Raw genomic sequence first — 19419 nt, 5'->3', positions numbered from 1 at the left:
GGAAAAAAGACAAAAAATTTGGTTTAACAGTGCAGAAAGAATACCAGCTTCAGTTACTTATATGAACTGCTTATTATTTAGCCTAATTACTATCATTTTAGCAATCATGCATACTATTAAATGTATCAGATTTATTTGTGTAAATTTTATTTGATTACAATGTTAGATTCTGTTCTTTGTCAGCTGAGTCATGATAGTCTGTACTTATGTTTACTGATCAATCTTACATTTTACTTACTCTTTCTCTGCAAGTTCATAGGTTTTTCTTTCTTTTAGATGAATCTGACCTTTCTAAGATTAGCTAGTTTGTGTGTCTTGTCACACTGAAGGCTGAGTGTTTGGTTATAAAAGACTGCTTATGTTGTCAGTAGAACAGGCAGGCATTAGAAGATTGCAGTTCTTTTTCTGACTTATTCTGGGAAGCAGGTATTTCGATGTAAAATACTCTAGCATGCCTGCGTGGAGGCTACTGACAGCTCTGCCTGGTTAGGATGAAGTGGGGACAGGAAGAGAGGCCATTGTGAAAACTCCTAAAATATAGAATAGCAGGAGCAAAGAGGCTCTCTAGAGAGGAACTGAGTGTTTTTATGTGAAATTGTGGCCACATGAAACTCAGAAGACTCGAAATGGGAAACCTCAACATTTGTTGGTTTGTATTTTATGAGATGAGGTCAGAGAGAAGAATTTGGCTGGAGAGCACTCCAGAGCAATTTGTACCTATTTGGAAGTTAACGGATGACATTTAAACTGCTAAAAGATGATCTGCAGTTTCAATAGCCTTTTACATCCTGTTCCAACAGTGAAGTCATTGAAGATGGCATTGCTTTGAAGGGATGTTAGTGATCATGCAGCTATTTTAATTCAGGGGGAGATAAAGAGGCTTCCTGATTCTTAGTTCTCTTTTGGGGTTAACAGAAGTGGTTTTCCGTTCAAGATTCATTCCTGTTTCAATGGTATACATTAGAAAAGCTACTAGTGAGAACACCTCCAGTAATGTCATATATTTGTTAATTTGGAGAACGAGTGCCTATTAGACCAGGAATATCTCAGAAGTGGCTTTTCAGTTTTGTATGCCAAGGGGCCTGATATATGGTAAGTGCTCAGAATCAATGCTTTGAATTGTGTTTGCAAATTCCCTGTCTTAAGAAATGTCAGTAGATAACAGTAATAGTAGCTAACATTTGTTGGTTGTACCTAATGCCTGACACTGCATATGATCCTTCACACAGATGATCTTTTGGAATGGATGCGACCACCTTGGGAGGCAGGCATCACTGTCCTTTTTACAGAGAAGGAAGCTGAGGCACAGAGAGGTTAAATAATTTTCCCAATGGACAGAAGCTAGGAATCAGTTCCCAGTCAATCTGACCGCTTATTTCATTGTTAAGTACTGTGCCATTGTGTCCCCTATGTTGAAAATGTTAAAATTAAAAATGGTATTAAAATATTTGAATAGTTGTTAAATTGCAGTGTTAAGTTATAATGACATGCAAACATTTTCCAAATAATACTAAATTATTCAATATATTACCCAAAAGCAAAAAGGTTTTTCAAAAGAATTTGATTTTCTTTGGCCGATTTACCAAACATAGTAGGATGACCATATATATTATCATTGAAACTAAAAGTGAAAGGGGGCTCTATTCATAATTTTGTGGTGGTAACAGGAATAAACTGTATTGTCCTGGCAACTAAGTTATGCCATCACCCTGCTGATTATTATTTGTTCTACTAGATCTTTGAGGCAAAAATTATTAAAACAATTCTTCACATTTTTAATTTGTAGGAGGATTCCTCAATGTCAATGTAAGCGAAGTCAGTTTTGATGAAATTCATCAACTCTTCTCCAAGGATTTAGATATTGAGCCAGGGGGTCATTGGAGGCCAAAAGACTGTAAACCCAGATGGAAGGTGAGGTAAATTCTTTTCATAAGCAATTTGACTGTTACTAAGCATTTCAGGAAAGAATGTGCTTGATTCAAAATACAGAGACAAATGTCTTTAAGTCTTGATAAATTTAGAACGTCAAAAGTTTTGTCTTTAATGTTTACTATTTATAATTCAAATGTGATTTAAGTGTTACGTGTGAAGACTGTAAATGCACCTGTGTAGATACAAAATAGATGCTGGGTTCATTCTCTTTGAGTTCCTGGTAATAAATACGTGACTTGAGTTTGGCTTGGAAAACAGATTTTTTTGTTGTTCTGTTCTGTTTGGAAGAGAGGCTGTGAGTTCCCTGCCTCCTGCAGCTGTCCCTAATGATTACTGACACCTGCAAGCATAGCCTCACCAATTTCTGAATCGTGAGAACTCACTGGGAGGATATTAATATCCTGATTTTCAGTTTGTTCTGGCATTGGGGTCTTCAAGCTCTGTTTCTGAGAATCCAAGATTATAAAGAGGCTGCTCGGAGATCACTGTGGGACTTGAAAAGTTGGACTTTGGGCTCTTCTTGGCTTCGGAAGGCACAGCCCAAGCTTTCAGTCTTTTTGATATGTCAGAATTCTATTCAATGTTTTGTTTGAAAAACTGTAAGGGGGTGGGTTTGCCTCTGCTGCTTTAAAAAAATTGAAAGCCATAATTTAAACCAGACTTGCCCTCAAAGCTGTGAAATTGGTTAATAAGTGCATATTCATCTAATGTTATTACGTTTGAGTAAGAAATAACATGTATGTAATTCCAATGAAAACTACAACTGATAAATCAAGTGTTATTTCCTAAAGGATTGTGATATAATCTTGATCTGGAAACAGTTTCAGTTTTCTCTTTTAAAACATTAGTATACTTCTAGAATATTTGTATGTTCACCTCCCCCCGCCCCCCAAAAAAAACCACTAGTAGGAAGGAAAATCATATGCTGTTAAACTCATGAAAAAGACCCTCTGACTTCATCTACCATGAACTCTTTGTGTTTGAAGATGTGTATTATTTGTATCTGTATTTCCAACACAGAGCCCATTGTCTTGTGTAAGGTAAGCACTAAACACAGTTTTGTTGAATTGACTCTATAAGGCAAATTAAAGCCTTTTTGGCCTTGTTACAAATGATTCAATAAATGGTCAGCTTTCTTATTGCCTTGAACAAGTTGTGAAGCTGCTTAAATGGATTCCAGTACCAATTTTAGCAAAACATTTAATTTTATAATTACCTTACACTATTTCCCAGATCAGATTCATTTAACAAATGAATCTCTTCATATTTCTTGATTGATTTTCCTCATATTTGGAGCTACATGAAATGCGGCCCAATTTACATACATTCCACCTTTTAAAAATAGCCTGGGCACATAAACTATTTTTAACACTTGGGTGCTGAGTGTGTATATTGAATGCTAATAGAAAAAGAAGCACACTCAGTCACCGAGGCTGTGGGATAGCATGGAGGTTGATGCTCAGATAGTTGTTTGTACAGAATGTAGCACACCCCTCAGGTGTGCTCTGGGTAGCATACTAGTAGAACAGTTTAGGATAGGAAAAATGAAGTATTCTTGTCCTGTTTCCAGTGATCTATACCAGATGGATTTTAAATTTTTTTGTTTGTTTTCTTCTCATTTTCCAGGAGACAGGTGTATCACATGAGTATTTCCTATTAAAGATACTAGTAGACTGACTATAAACTACGTATGATTCAGTAGGTAACAGTATTGAAAAGAGTTCCTGGGAAAAAACTAATTCAGGGATCTAAGGTTCATACCTGTAATTCCAGCACTTTGGGAGGCTGAGGTGGGCAGATCACTTGAGGCCAGGAGTTTGAGACCAGCCTGGCCAACATGGTGAAACCTCATCCCTACTAAAAATACAAAAATTAGCTGGGCATGGTGGAACATGCCTGTAATCCCAGCTACTCAGGAGGCTGAGGCATGAGATTTGCTTGAACCTGGGATGTGGAGGCTGCAGTGAGCCGAGATCGCATCACTGCGCTCTAGCCTGGGTGAAAGAGCAAGACTGTCTCAAATTATTTTATTTAGGAACTATATGATAATGCTGCTTTTATTTCAACTTTTAGCAAACGCTTCTCAGAATATAGTCTCTAGTTCAGAATTACACAACTAAAGGTATGAAAGGAATTTTAGAGATGATTCAGAAGTGAGCTGTACTCATATAAATATTATATAACTATCATCTCACTAAATATTTAAATAGTTTCTCCCCCTACCCATCCCTGCCTGCTTACTGATAATGTTCCATTCTCATATTGGAACAGTGGAGAGAGATAGAAATAAGAAATAACTAGATGTATGTTAAACATCTGTCATCAACTTGATTCTTAATATTTGAGGCCCCTTTTTTAAATGAGAAAAATACCAATGCAGTTAGCTGATGGCAAATTAATGAGAACTGTTATCTTTCAAAAATAGTAATTTTGGCTGGCCAACCTGTTGAGACCCCGTCTCTACTAAAAATACAAAAAATTAGCCGGGCGTGGTGGTGCAGGCTTGTAATCCCAGCTACTCGGGAGGCTGAGGCAGGAGAATTGCTTGAACCCGGGAGGCAGAGGTTGCAGTGAGCCAAGATTGTGCCCACTGCACTCCAGCCTGGGCAACAGAGTGAGACTCCGTCTCAAAAAACAAACAAACAAAAAAACACTAGTAATTTCAGCAATTCCTAGGTATTCCTGAATGCTGCAGGTTTACGTAGAAGATCTGTGCAGGTTGGACACCTTCTGGGGCAAGCTTGTATCTAAAGAAGAACATGAGGATACTATGCAAGTCATTAAAAGTGAAGTGTTTACCTGTGACATTGACTTTCCATTCAGATTTCAGATGGAGGGCTTGATGAACAACTTTGGTCTATAACTTCCAGGCTTAAAGAACCAGGCAGCTGCTTGAAGCTCTTGTCTACCCAGAGGCCTGGAGTTTCATTTGTAGTCCAATGTACCTCAAAGATGAGTCTTGGCCTCCCTGTTTCAGAACTACTTGAGGCATATGGTAAAAATGCTGATTTTTGGCCAGGTGTGGTAGTTCAAACCCGTAATCCCAGTGCTTTGAAAGACTGTGGCAGAAGGATCACTTGAGCCCAGGAGTTTGAGGCTGCAGTGAGGTGTGATCACACCACTGTACTCCAGCCTGGGCTATAGAATGAGACCCCATCTCTAAAAGAAAAAAAAAAAATGCAGATTCTTGAACTCAGTCCTCAAACATTCTGATTCTATTGGTGGGAAGGAACAATAACTTGCATTTTTAACCAAGTGCCTCCAGTTTGAGAATTGTTCCTGGAGGTACTGGAAATGAGGAGGAATAGGAAGATGAAACTAAAAACACTGAAGGAGAATGAGTGCTTACTAGCTTCTGCTTACTCAGTGGCAGATAACTAGATTCACCTTAAGGTTACCAAGCCTAAAGCCGTGTCATTTAGGGACACCATAGCTGGTGGTGTGCTGAAAATTTGAAAGTAGGACAGAAACTTGGTGGGAGAAATTGATGTGATACACATTTTTCTTGATGATCTCCTCATGGTGTATATAGGAGAAAATAAGCAAGGGAAAAAATGGTGCACATGTTCAGCAAGATTTGTGGTTTTAAAGTAGGAGCAAGCTGAATGGAATAATTTTGCTTGATCAAGAGGTGGTGAGGAGAGATTCAGGAGGATGAAGTGTTGTTGTTTTATCAGAAGATAATGACCAGATATTCTTGGTCTCCACTGGAGGTGTGTCAACAAGAAAGTGGCTCAAACAGCAAATTAGGGCACATAGAAGAATGTCCTGAAACAGGCTATTAAGCCTTAAAATAAATGATCACAGAACACTGAGATCTTTTCTAGACAAAAAAATTGTAAACTATGGAGGACATTCTTCCACAAACACAAGAACTGATGTGCCAGATGAACTTTTAAGATATTGTTTAGCTTTATTTTAATAAAAGCTTTGCTTTAGATTTATCACATATTCACAATCTTTAATAACCCTCTCATTAAAATTTGGACATCTATTTGCTGTTAACACATTAGGTTAGCTTATTTGAATTTGCCAAGATGCTGGTAATTTCTTTTATTACCGTGTCAGTTTCCTTATAAGATTAAAAAAAAAAGAACCCTTGATATTTAAATACTTCATTGAAGAGATCATTGTATTAGGAGCTAGAAGTTTACCTTTTATTTATCCTTATATGTTCAGCTCATCACTCAGTCTAATTGTCTTTAATTAATATGCACTGTCTTTAATCGGGACTCTGCAGCCATTTAATAATTTCTTCCCTCAAATATCTGTAATTGGCCTTAACTGTTTTTACAGCTCATTGACATTATGTCATAGGTGGCCAACTCGTGGCCAAATTCAAAATCAAGAAGGGGAGGCTTGACTTACTAAGCTACATGTTATCACATGGGTATGCTTTAGATAAGGTCAGTGGTGGGGTATATACTCACCATCTAACCTCTTTTGCTCCTTTTACTTTTCATAGCACTTTCCCATCCTAAAAGTAAACCCCTGAGCTGGTTTGGCAGTTGTTTTGATTCGGGAATTCCTTGAATATGCCAGCCATTGGCGCTGAAGCCCAGCAGTAAGTCCCCCTCAGTATATAGTTCCAGTACAGTTGGCAGCCATTGTGCGGGGGCAGGAAGGAGGTCTTGGGTGTTGGGTTGGTATTGCTGGGGTAGCCTCATGGTCCTCAGGCTTCTGAGCCAAGAGAGACCTTATGGGGAAACCAAACAGGAATGGGACCCAAAGTTGGGCTGGCAGGGGCACCAGACCTCTTTAGTTCCTACCATTTGCCAGATAGATAGGCCGTGATTAATATAATCATGAAAACATCAGCCTCATAGCAGCCATTGTCTCTTGTTTTTGCTATCCCATCAGCATTAAGGGAAAATGAATGGTGGAGTTCGTAGTTTAGACATCTTTAATTTTACTAAATCATTTTTTGTTCTCTTTATAAATGAAACTGTTTGAATAATTTAAAAATTTCTCCCATCTATGATCCTGGTAACGTAAAATACATGGTTAAATATTATTTTCATTTGATGATATCTAATATCATGTCCTGATTTTAAAAGGATTAGGTGCAAAACTTAAGCATTCTCAATTATTTGCATTTATTCATTTATTAATAAACTTTATTTGGTATAGGTAAAATTTTAGTAAATCATAGATTTAATATTCTTTCACAATATTCTGTTACAACCAGTTTAGATTGTATATTTAAAAAATCCAGATTATAGAGTAACACAGAGGTATTTTGGTTAGATATACTTTCACTGTTGTGTTTTTTTGAAAATCTAATGATTTTGGAATTTATGATCTGTAGAAAACTTGCTTTAATTTCAATTTTATTAGAAAATTCACAATAATAATAAAGCTAGCTCAGCTAGGAAGTTGCTGAGAAAAGTAATTTTGAAAACACTTTAGGTTTTTCAAGGGCAAAATCTAAATTGTAAGGAGATCTAGATTGTATGACAAAGTTTGGATCCAAGAAATAGAGGATTTGAATTAGTGATGATTGATGATCATTCATTTATTCCTGTATTACATTAAAACATTTTATATAAGTGGTGTTTTTAAGTGTTGGGTTTGAGAGTTCCATTAGATTTTTAATTTCATATTAGAAGAAAGATTAACGTGCTAAGAAACTATTTTCATTTCTATGTACATGTTTTTTCTTTTACTTTTTGGATGAGAACAAATTTCTTTGGTTGATAAAGGACAAATTTCTGTGCTGCTTACATCATCTTTTCTTGTTATGGTTTGTTACCAATTTCATTTTAAACTGAATATTATCCTACCACTGAAATAAATTTTAAAATATCAGAAACTTAATTCTGCATTTTGATTACATGAAAAATATTAATTCTCAAACTTCATGTGTATTTTGGGGCAGTATCATGTATGATTGAGGTTTTTTGTATGCTGTGGCTGGAGTGTGAAGATTTTGGTTTCTATTATATTTCTGAAGATATCTCTAGGACAGAGAAACCATGTGTAAGATAGTAGATATTCAAGTGAAATGTCTTTTAAATTCAATTCCAAATCCAGAAAGTTATTATTTAGGATCTACTCTAAAACTGAGACGTTACTCTTATGATACATTCCCCTCCCTTACTTTTCATGCCCAATTGATAGCCAAACCCTGCTAGCTTACCTCTTAGATGTGTTGAAAACCCATATACTTCTCTTCTCCTTTATCCTCCTCTTAGTTTAAGCTACCATTACCTGTTTTCTCAACGACTGTATTAATTGCCTACCTAGCTCCCTGAGTCAATTTTTGGTCTTCTCCAGTCTGCCCTCCATACCGCCACCAAAGTAGTCTTCGCAATCACCACATCTGATTTATCACTCTTTCGATTTCTCATGATGTTCATAGGTTAAAGACTACAATCTTTAGAAAACCCTTCAGAGCCCCTTCTACCTCTCAGCTTTGTAAGACCATAGCAGCATGCAGCAAGGGCTTTTTCTGTGTTTGCCTACTGTTGTATCTCTGATGAGAAAACTCATAAGGGCGTGGCTTTAAAACCATCAGAAGTTTTCAAGGATTGATTTTTATCCTTACCTCTAGGATGTGCTACTATATTTATTCACATACATAACTATTTTGTTTTAAAGGTGGCAGTTCTCATTCCTTTCCGTAATCGCCATGAACATCTTCCAATTTTTTTCTTACATCTGATTCCAATGCTCCAGAAACAGCGGCTGGAATTTGCCTTTTATGTCATTGAACAGGTGAGAATATTTTTCATAGTGGTCACTAAGTATACTAGAATCTAAACTCTTAAATATGGTTAAACATATTTAGTTTAGGATTAATAAGGTAAGTCTAATTCTTAGTTTAGTTTTTTTTTTTTTTTTTTTTTTTGAGACAGAGTCTCACTCTGTCACCCAGGCTGGAGTGCAGTGGCGCGATCTCGGCTCACTGCAAGCTCTGCCTCCTAGGTTCACGCCATTGTCCTGCCTCAGCCTCCCGAGTAGCTGGGACTACAGGCGCCCGCCACCAAGCCTGGCTAATTTTTTATATTTTTAGTAGAGACAAGGTTTCACCGTGTTAGCCAGGATGGTCTTGATCTCCTGACCTCGTGATCTGCCCCCCTCGGCCTCCCAAAGTGCTGGGATTACAGGCTTGAGCCACCGCGCCTGGCCAAATTCTTAGTTTTATACTTGGGTGAAATTACATTTTGGATTGGGCCCATATATTTCTTTTATAATAATTGTAATTTGGTCAAATGACTTAATCAGCAATCATGTTTCACTTTAGTATGATAGCCTCGTTATATTTTAATGATATTCTAAATATTGGATTGTCAATCTATGGTTTTTAAAATAACCGTACAGCTGATATTTACCTTACAGGATTAAATGTGTCTTTGGCTTGTAGTATTATTACTTTTTATGTTTTCATTAGGCTTATGATGTTTATTTTTGAAAACCTCTGTAAAGTTTCATTTAATTGAGAAACTGTTTATTTTCTAATTTAGGCTGCTTGGCAGCATTTAGACTCATGTACAGACATCTGGACTCATAACTGGTACAACTCAAAGTTCTTTTCTAAATTATACCAAAGCACCCCCTACAGTTACCTCGGTTATATTCGCAGTGTTTAATTTGAAAAAACATTTCAGTTCTATGACTCATGAATTTACAGAAAAGGAAGCAAAGTTTTTTTTCTTTTTTTAACACAATAGCAAAGCGTAGGTAATTCTTGATTGAGGATTTCTTTGTACTGTGGGGTAGTTGCTGGCTATCCCTGAAAATCAATATTGGATTAACTTTATTAGGTAATCAGAGACACCTGAATGAGAGCCAGTTAGTAAACTTAAAAACAAAAAGTAGTATACATTAAACATTTTCTGTCCTGTTTTCAGTTTTTCATTTTCAAAATCATCTTTCTTGGTAGAGGAACCTTGACTGTTTTTGTTGTAGGATATAGACCCAACTCTACAGTTGGTAAGTAAATATGCATCCAGTGAACTGACAGGTCAAAAAAAAAAAAAAAAAAGCATACATTGCATGGAAGACTAAACTATGTGATGCCCAAGATCCCTTCCAAATTTGAGATTCTATGATTCTTTTAGAAGAGATAACCAGGTGGAGAATGGAATTTTAAAATATTGTCAAAAAAAGCTTATTCGTTTTGTTTTTGAACAGATGCTATCAAAGCTGAATAAATCATAATTCTTTAACATAGTTAAATAGAGTTGAAATGACCTTGACTTACTTTTTGTAGTCTTTGTTTGAAGGCTATAAAGTGTAAATATAAAGAAAGAATTTGGCCTGGCTTGGTGGCTCACACCTGTAATCTCAGCACTTTGGGAGGCCGAGGTGGGTGGATCACATGGTCAGGAGTTCAAGACCAGCCTGGCCAAGACGGTGAAACCTCATCTCTACTAAAAATACAAAAATTAGCCGGGCATGGTGGCGGGCACCTGTAATCCCAGCTACTTGGGAGGCTGAGGCAGGGAAGTGCTTGAACCCGGGAGGTGGAGGTTGCAGTGAGCCAAGATTGCACCACTGCACTTCAGCCTGGGTGGCAGAGCGAGACTGTATCTCAAAAAATGAAAATAAAAATAAATTGAAAAAAAGAATTTAATTTTCTACATTATTTCTAAACATGGATAGAGTGATGTTTTGGAAACCTAAAAAAGATCTGATAACACTTAAAGACCAGTTCTCCATGCCAGCTTGTATCACTTTTGGTATTGTCACCTCATATTTCACATTTAAGTGTATGTGATAGATGGTAATTTTCTGTTAATGTATACTGACCTTTCCAATTGCTTTACATTATTGCCAGCACTTGGTATGGTTCGTCTTTTTAATTTTAGCCATTCAGTGGGTCTGTGGTAGTATCTTATTTCCCTGATGGCTAATGTCGGTCATCTTTTCATGCACTTATTTGCTTCCCATATACCTTCTACGGTGAAGTTTCTGTTCAGATCTTTTGCTCATTTTTTAATTGGGTTGTCTTTGTTTTTACTGAGTTGTAAGAACAATTTATGTATTTTAAATACAAGTCTTTTGTAAGACATAAGTTTTGCAAATATAGTCTATGGCTTGCCTTTTTATTCTTTTGACTGTTTTTTGAAAAGTTTTAAATTTTGATGAAGTCCAATTTATTGATTTTTGTTTTTATAGCTTGTGCTTTTTGTATTATATTTGAGAAACTGTTCTCTATGATTTTCTCTTTCTTCCAGAAGCTTAATAGTTTTAGCTCTTACACTTAGGCTAATCATTGAGTTAATCTTTAGATATGATATGAGCTAAGAGTGAAGTTTCGTTTAGTTGTTTCATCACCACTTGTTGAAAAGACTGTTTTCGCCATTGAATTGCTTTAGCACCTTTGTTGAAAATCACTTAATATCAACTGGGGAGAGGAGCCAAGATGGCCAAATAGGAACAGCTCCGGTCTACAGCTCCCAGCGTGAGCCATGCAGAAGACGGGTGATTTCTGCATTTCCATCTGAGGTACCGGGTTCATCTCACTAGGGAGTGCCAGACAGTGGGCGCAGGACAGTGGATGCAGCACACCGTGCACCAGCCAAAGCAGGGCGAGGCATTGCCTTGGGAAGCGCAAAGGGTCAGGGAGTTCTCTTTCCTGGTCAAGGAAAGGGGTGACAGACGGCACCTGGAAAATCGGGCCACTCCCACCCGAATACTGCGCTTTTCCGACGGGCTTAGGAAACGGCGCACCAGGAGATTATATCCTGGTGCTCGGGGACCACCTGGCTCGGAGGGTCCTATGCCCACGGAGTCTCGCTGATTGCTAGCACAGCAGTCTGAGATCAAACTGCAAGGTGGCAGCGAGGCTGGGGGAGGGGCGCTCACCATTGCCCAGGCTCGCTTAGGTAAACAAAGCAGCCGGGAAGCTCAAACTGGGTGGCGCCCACCACAGCTCAAGGAGGCCTGCCTGCCTCTGTAGGCTCCACCTCTGGGGGCAGGGCACAGACAAACAAAAAGACAGCAGTAACCTCTGCAGACTTAAATGTCCCTGTCTGACAGTTTTGAGGAGAGCAGTGGTTCTCCCAGCACGCAGCTGGAGATCTGAGAACAGGCAGACTGCCTCCTCAAGTGGGTCCCTGACCCCTGACCCCCGAGCAGCCTAACTGGGAGGCACCCCCCAGTAGGGGCAGACTGACGCCTCACACGGCCGGGTACTCCTCTGAGACAAAATTTCCAGAGGAACGATCAGACAGCAGCATTCGCAGATCACGAAAATCCGCGGTTCTGCAGACACCGCTGTTGATACCCAGGCAAACAGGGTCTGGAGTGGACCTCTAGCAAACTCCAACAGACCTGCAGCTGAGGGTCCTGTCTGTTAGAAGGAAAACTAACAAACAGAAAGGACATCCATACCAAAAACCCATCTGTACAACACCATCATCAAAGATCAAAAGTAGATAAAACCACAAAGATGGGGAAAAAACAGAGCAGAAAAACTGGAAACTCTAAAAAGCAGAGCGCCTCTCCTCCTCCAAAGGAACGCAGTTCCTCACCAGCAACGGAACAAAGCTGGTCGGAGAATGACTTTGACGAGTTGAGAGAAGAAGGCTTCAGACGATCAAACTACACTGAGCCACAGGAGGAAATTCAAACCAAAGGCAAAGAAGTTGAAAACTTTGAAAAAACTTTAGACGAATGTATAACTAGAATAACCAATACAGAGAAGTGCTTAAAGGAGCTGATGGAGCTGAAAGCCAAGGCTCGAGAACTACGTGAAGAATGCAGAAGCCTCAGGAGCCGATGCGACCAACTGGAAGAAAGGGTATCAGTGATGGAAGATGAAATGAATGAAATGAAGCGAGAAGGGAAGTTTAGAGAAAAAAGAATAAAAAGAAATGAACAAAGCCTCCAAGAAATATGGGACTATGTGAAAAGACCAAATCTACGTCTGATTGGTGTACCTGAAAGTGACGGGGAGAATGGAACCAAGTTGGAAAACACTATGCAGGATATTATCCAGGAGAACTTCCCCAATCTAGCAAGGCAGGCCAACATTCAGATTCAGGAAATATAGAGAACACCACAGAGATACTCCTCAAGAAGAGCAACTCCAAGACACATAATTGTCAGATTCACCAAAGTTGAAATGAAGGAAAAAATGTTAAGGGTAGCCAGAGAGAAAGGTCGGGTTACCCACAAAGGGAAGCTCATCAGACTAACAGCGGATCTCTCTGCAGAAACTCTACAAGCCAGAAGAGAGTGGGGGCCAATATTCAACATTCTTAAAGAAAAGAATTTTCAACCCAGAATTTCATATCCAGCCAAACTAAGCTTTATAAGTGAAGGAGAAATAAAATACTTTACAGACAAGCAAATGCTGAGAGATTTTGTCACCACCAGGCCTGCCTAAAAGAGCTCCTGAGGGAAGCACTAAACATGGAAAGGCACAACCGGTACCAGCCGCTGCCAAATCATGCCAAAATGTAAAGACCATTGAGACTAGGAAGAAACTGCATCAACTAACGAGCAAAATAACCAGCTAACATCATAATGACAGGATCAAATTCACACATAACAATATTAACTTTAAATGTAAATGGACTAAATGCTCCAATTAAAAGACACAGACTGGCAAATTGGATAAAGAGTCAAGGCCCATCAGTGTGCTGTATTCAGGAAACCCATCTCACGTGCAGAGACACACATAGGCTCAAAATAAAAGGAGGGAGGAAAATCTACCAAGCAAATGGAAAACAAAAAAAGGCAGGGGTTGCAATCCTAGTCTCTGATAAAACAGACTTTAAACCAACAAAGATCAAAAGAGACAAAGAAGGCCATTACATAATGGTAAAGGGATCAATTCAACAAGAAGAGCTAACTATCCTAAATATATATGCACCCAATACAGGAGCACCCAGATTCATAAAGCAAGTCCTGAGTGACCTACAAAGAGACTTAGACTCCCACACAATAATAATGGGAGACTTTAACACCCCACTGTCAACATTAGACAGATCAACGAGACAGAAAGTTAACAAGGATACCCAGGAATTGAACTCAGCTCTGCACCAAGCAGACCTAATAGACATCTACAGAACTCTCCACCCCAAATCAACAGAATATACATTTTTTTCAGCGCCACACCACACCTATTCCAAAATTGACCACATCGTTGGAAGTAAAGCTCTCCTCAGCAAATGTAAAAGAACAGAAATTATAACACTGTCTCTCAGACCACAGTGCAATCAAACTAGAACTCAGGATTAAGAAACTCACTCAAAACCGCTCAACTACATGGAAACTGAACAACCTGCTCCTGAATGACTATTGGGTACATAACGAAATGAAGGCAGAAATAAAGATGTTCTTTGAAACCGATGAGAACAAAGACACAACATACCAGAATCTCTGGGACACATTCAAAGCAGTGTGTAGAGGGAAATTTATAGCACTAAATGCCCACAAGAGAAAGCAGGAAAGATCCAAAATTGACACCCTAACATCACAATTAAAAGAACTAGAAAAGCAAGAGCAAACACATTCTAAAGCTAGCAGAAGGCAAGAAATAACTAAAATCAGAGCAGAACTGAAGGAAATAGAGGCACAAAAAACCCTTCAAAAAATTAATGAATCCAGGAGCTGGTTTTTTGAAAGGATCAACAAAATTGATAGACCGCTAGCAAGACTAATAAAGAAAAAAAGAGAAGAATCAAATAGACACAATAAAAAATGATAAAGGGGATATCACCACCGATCCCACAGAAATACAAACTACCATCAGAGAATACTACAAACACCTCTATGCAAATAAACTAGAAAATCTAGAAGAAATGGATAAATTCCTCGACACATACATCCTCCCAAGACTAAACCAGGAAGAAGTTGAATCTCTGAATAGACTAATAACAGGATCTGAAATTGTGGCAATAATCAATAGCTTACCAACCAAAAAGAGTCCAGGACCAGATGGATTCACAGCCGAATTCTACCAGAGGTACAAGGAGGAACTGGTACCATTCCTTCTGAAACTATTCCAATCAATAGAAAAAGAGGGAATCCTCCCTAACTCATTTTATGAAGCCAGTATCATCCTGATACCAAAGCCGGGCAGAGACACAACCAAAAAAGAGAATTTTAGACCAATATCCTTGATGAACATTGATGCAAAAATCCTCAGTAAAATACTGGCAAACCGAATCCAGCAGCACATCAAAAAGCTTATCCACCATGACAAGTGGGCTTCATCCCTGGGATGCAAGGCTGGTTCAATATACACAAATCAATAAATGTAATCCAGCATATAAACAGAACCAAAGACAAAAACCACATGATTATCTCAATAGATGCAGAAAACGCCTTTGACAAAATTCAACAACCCTTCATGCTAAAAACTCTCAAGAAATTAGGTATTGATGGGACATATCTCAAAATAATAAGAGCTATCTATGACAAACCCACAGCCAATATCATACTGAATGGGCAAAAAACTGGAAGCATTCCCTTTGAAAACTGGCACAAGACAGGGATGCCCTCTCTCACCACTCCTATTCAACATAGTGTTGGAAGTTCTGGCCAGGGCAATTAGGCAGGAGAAGGAAATAAAGGGTATTCAATTAGGAAAAGAGGAAGTCAAATTGTCCCTGTTTGCAGACGACATGATTGTATATCTAGAAAACCCAATTGTCTCAGCCCAAAATCTCTTTAAGCGGATAAGCAACTTCAGCAAAGTCTCAGGATACAAAATCAATGTACAAAAATCACAAGCATTCTTATATACCAATAACAGACAAACAGAGAGCCAAATCATGAGTGAACTCCCATTCACAATTGCTTCAAAGAGAATAAAATACTTAGGAATCCAACTTACAAGGGACGTGAAGGACCTCTTCAAGGAGAACTACAAACCACTGCTCAATGAAATAAAAGAGGATACAAACAAATGGAAGAACATTCCATGCTCATGGGTAGGAAGAATCAATGTCGTGAAAATGGCCATACTGCCCAAGGTAATTTGTAGATTCAATGCCATCCCCATCAAGCTACCAATGACTTTCTTCACAGAATTGGAAAAAACTACTTTAAAGTTCATATGGAACCAAAAAAGAGCCCGCATCGCCAAGTCAATCCTAAGCCAAAAGAACAAAGCTGGAGGCATCATGCTACCTGACTTCAAACTATACTACAAGGCTACAGTAACCAAAACAGCATGGTACTGGTACCAAAACAGAGATATAGATCAATGGAACAGAACAGAGCCCTCAGAAATAACACCCCATATCTACAACTATCTGATCTTTGACAAACCTGAGAAAAACAAGCAATGAGGAAAGGATTCCCTATTTAATAAATGGTGCTGGGAAAACTGGCTAGCCATATGTAGAAAGCTGAAACTGGATCCCTTCCTTACACCTTATACAAAAATTAATTCAAGATGGATTAAAGACTTAAACGTTAGACCTAAAACCATAAAAACCCTAGAAGAAAACCTAGGCATTACCATTCAGGACATGGGCATGGGCAAGGACTTCATGTCTAAAACACCAAAAGCAATGGCAACAAAAGCCAAAATTGACAAATGGGATCTAATTAAACTAAAGAGCTTCTGCACAGCAAAAGAAACTACATCAGAGTGAACAGGCAGCCTACAGAATGGGAGAAAATTTTCGCAACCTACTCATCTGACAAAGGGCTAATATCCAGAATCTACAATGAACTCAAACAAATTTACAAGAAAAAAGCAAACAACCCCATCAAAAAGTGAGTGAAGGATATGAACAGACACTTCTCAAAAGAAGACATTTATGCAGCCAAAAGACACATGAAAAAATGCTTATCATCACTGGCCATCAGAGAAATGCAAATCAAAACCACAATGAGATACCATCTCACACCAGTTAGAATGGCATCATTAAAAAGTCAGGAAACAACAGGTGCTGGAGAGGATGTGGAGAAATAGGAACACTTTTACACTGTTGGTGGGAATGTAAGCTAGTTCAACCATTGTGGAAGTCAGTGTGGCGATTCCTCAGGGATCTAGAACTAGAAATACCATTTGACCCAGCCATCCCATTACTGGGTATATACCCAAAGGACTATAAATCATGCTGCTATAAAGACACATGCACACGTATGTTTATTGCGGCACTATTCACAATAGCAAAGACTTGGAACCAACCCAAATGTCCAACAATGATAGACTGGATTAAGAAAATGTGGCACATATACACCATGGAATACTATGCAGCCATAAAAAATGATGAGTTCGTGTCCTTTATAGGGACATGGATGAAATTGGAAATCATCATTCTCAGTAAACTATCGCAAGGACAAAAAACCAAACACTGCATGTTCTCACTCATAGATGGGAATTGAACAATGAGAACACATGGACACAGGAAGGGGAACATCACACTCTGGGGACTGTTGTGGGGTGGGGGGAGGGGGGAGGGATAGCATTAGGAGATATACCTAATGCTAAATGACGAGTTAATGGGTGCAGCACACCAGCATGGCACATGTATACATATGTAACTAACCTGCACATTGTGCACATGTACCCTAAAACTTAAAGTATAATAATAATAATAATAAATAAATAAATAAATAAAATGAGTTCCTGAAAATCAAAAAAAAAAAAAAAAAAAGAAAAGAAAAGCAAACTGGAAAAATGTATGGAGATGTTGGTGAAATGACAGGAACGAAAGCAGCTTGTTTGAGCCTGATCTCTTCACTTCCTCAGTGGTGGTTCTGAGTGCTGGTTTGGCTGAACTCCACTTACCAGGGAAAAGGGCATAAAGGAAACAGGGTTTGTGTGGAAGAAGTGGAGTAGAACAAAGTGGAGAGGATCTCTGTTCATTTAGTGTATCTGACAGTGTGCTTGTCAAGTCATAAAACACTTGAGGATGGAAATCTGGAAGTCATTCTATACATTTTATTCTTTCCCTAACATCTAGTCAGTTACAGTTTCTGCTAGTTCTTTTGGTTTTTCCATGTTTTTGGAGGCTGTTCCTCTTCACTCCACATATAGTAAATGCTCTAGTTCATGACCCATGTCTTATCTGGACTGCCATGTCAGCTTCCTAACTCATCCATTCATAGCACCAGTGACTGTAAAACAGCATTAGTGATGATAAAACAGTGGCTGTCAAACTTTTTTGACTGGCCCCCAGTAAAAATACACTTTGTATTGCAAATTATGTATGCTTTATATATGTATGAATAATTAAAACAAAAGGTTGATTCAAGAAAAATCTTTACATTTACCCTGTGCCATGCAATCTTAGATCTTGTATTATTTTCTGTTTCATTTTTTTAAATGTGTGCTTGCCATCCACTAAATTGATTCCGGAGTTGGAAAAACACTGACCTGACAACTAATATCACCATGTTATTCCTTTTTTTAAACTCTCCGATGGCTTCTTACTCTCTTCATGATAAATTTGAAGCCCTCAACATCAGCGTACCAGAACCTTCATGACCTAACCCTTACCTAGTTATCCTAATCTATTATTTACCTGATCCACTCAGCTCATGTTTCATTCCAATAGACAAGTAAAGTTTTTTGTAATTCCTTGTTAAAAAAAAAAAAAAAGAAAAGAAAATCACTTAATATATACATGTTATATGTATGCAGGTCTTTTTCTGGTCTCTGCGTTCCATTGACTCTGCTTGTCAGTTTCTACTAAAAAGTCTGCTAGGCTTTATTTCCTTAGTTTTCAATAGGTAAGTAACAGTATAAATGATAGACAAAGTTACCTGACTTGTATTATTAGATACTTTTATCTTTTCTTTTGGTAGAAAATACTCAAAACAAATTTTCTTTTTGAGACAGAGTCTCCCTCTGTCACCTAGGCTGGAGTGCAATAGCACGATCTCAGCTCACTGCAACCTCTGCCTCCCAGGTTCAAGCGATTCTCCTGCCTCAGCCTCCCGAGTAGCTGGGATTACAGGCACCCACCATCGTGCCTGGCTAATTTTTGGAAAATACTCAAATTTTTATTCCTAAAATGGTTACAGTTTCTCCAGTTCCTTTATTCTAAATCTGCCTTTTTTTTGTTTGTTTGTTTCTCACACTCAGCTTTTTGCCTCTGCTTTTTCTCTGTGGAAATGCTTGGTATTTAGTATAACATACCATACTTCTGTGTGTGTAAATCATTCTTTAAGTTTTGTGCCTTATGTACTTTTTAATGTAACAGTCTATACTGTGAAATGTGACTTGTTTTACCTAACAAGTGAAAATTTTTATCTACTTTCATGGAGCTGTAGTTGTAGATTTCTAGATCAGTTTTACTGATCTAGGAAAGTGCTAGTTTCCTTTGTGTAAACTTCAATTCCCCATAATGTGTTGAGAGGTGAGAGAGCTGTCTCTGGTTTTTTTATTTGTTTTGTGACGGAGTCTCGCTCTGTCGCCAGGCTGGAGTGCAGTGGTGCGATCTCGGCTCACTGCAGCTTCTGCCTCCTGGGTTCAAGTGATTCTCGTGCCTCAGCCTCCTGAGTAACTGGGATTACAGGAACGTGCCACCACACCCAGCTAATTTTTGTATTTTTAGTAGAGACAGG

General features: G+C 38.5%; 1 protein-coding gene across 5 annotated transcripts in view; it reads left to right on the top strand.

The window, feature by feature from the left end:
• B4GALT6 (beta-1,4-galactosyltransferase 6) overlaps positions 1-19419 on the top strand; it is a 69693-nt gene that overhangs the window by 37531 nt on the left and 12743 nt on the right. For 4 of the 5 annotated variants that reach the window (XM_009252314.4, XM_024235897.3, XM_002828143.5 and 1 more), the window contains 2 exons: positions 1787-1911; positions 8533-8649. In XM_009252314.4, the coding sequence (XP_009250589.1) occupies positions 1787-1911; positions 8533-8649 (242 nt within the window). Of the gene's footprint in view, positions 1-1786; positions 1912-8532; positions 8650-11255; positions 11386-19419 lie in introns of those variants that run through there. The other variant, XM_054537762.1, reaches the window with a different exon arrangement.

This window comes from Pongo abelii, chromosome 17, assembly GCF_028885655.2.
Source record: "Pongo abelii isolate AG06213 chromosome 17, NHGRI_mPonAbe1-v2.0_pri, whole genome shotgun sequence".
Taxonomy (NCBI): domain Eukaryota; kingdom Metazoa; phylum Chordata; class Mammalia; order Primates; family Hominidae; genus Pongo; species Pongo abelii.
This window is presented reverse-complemented; position numbering and strand designations above follow the sequence as displayed.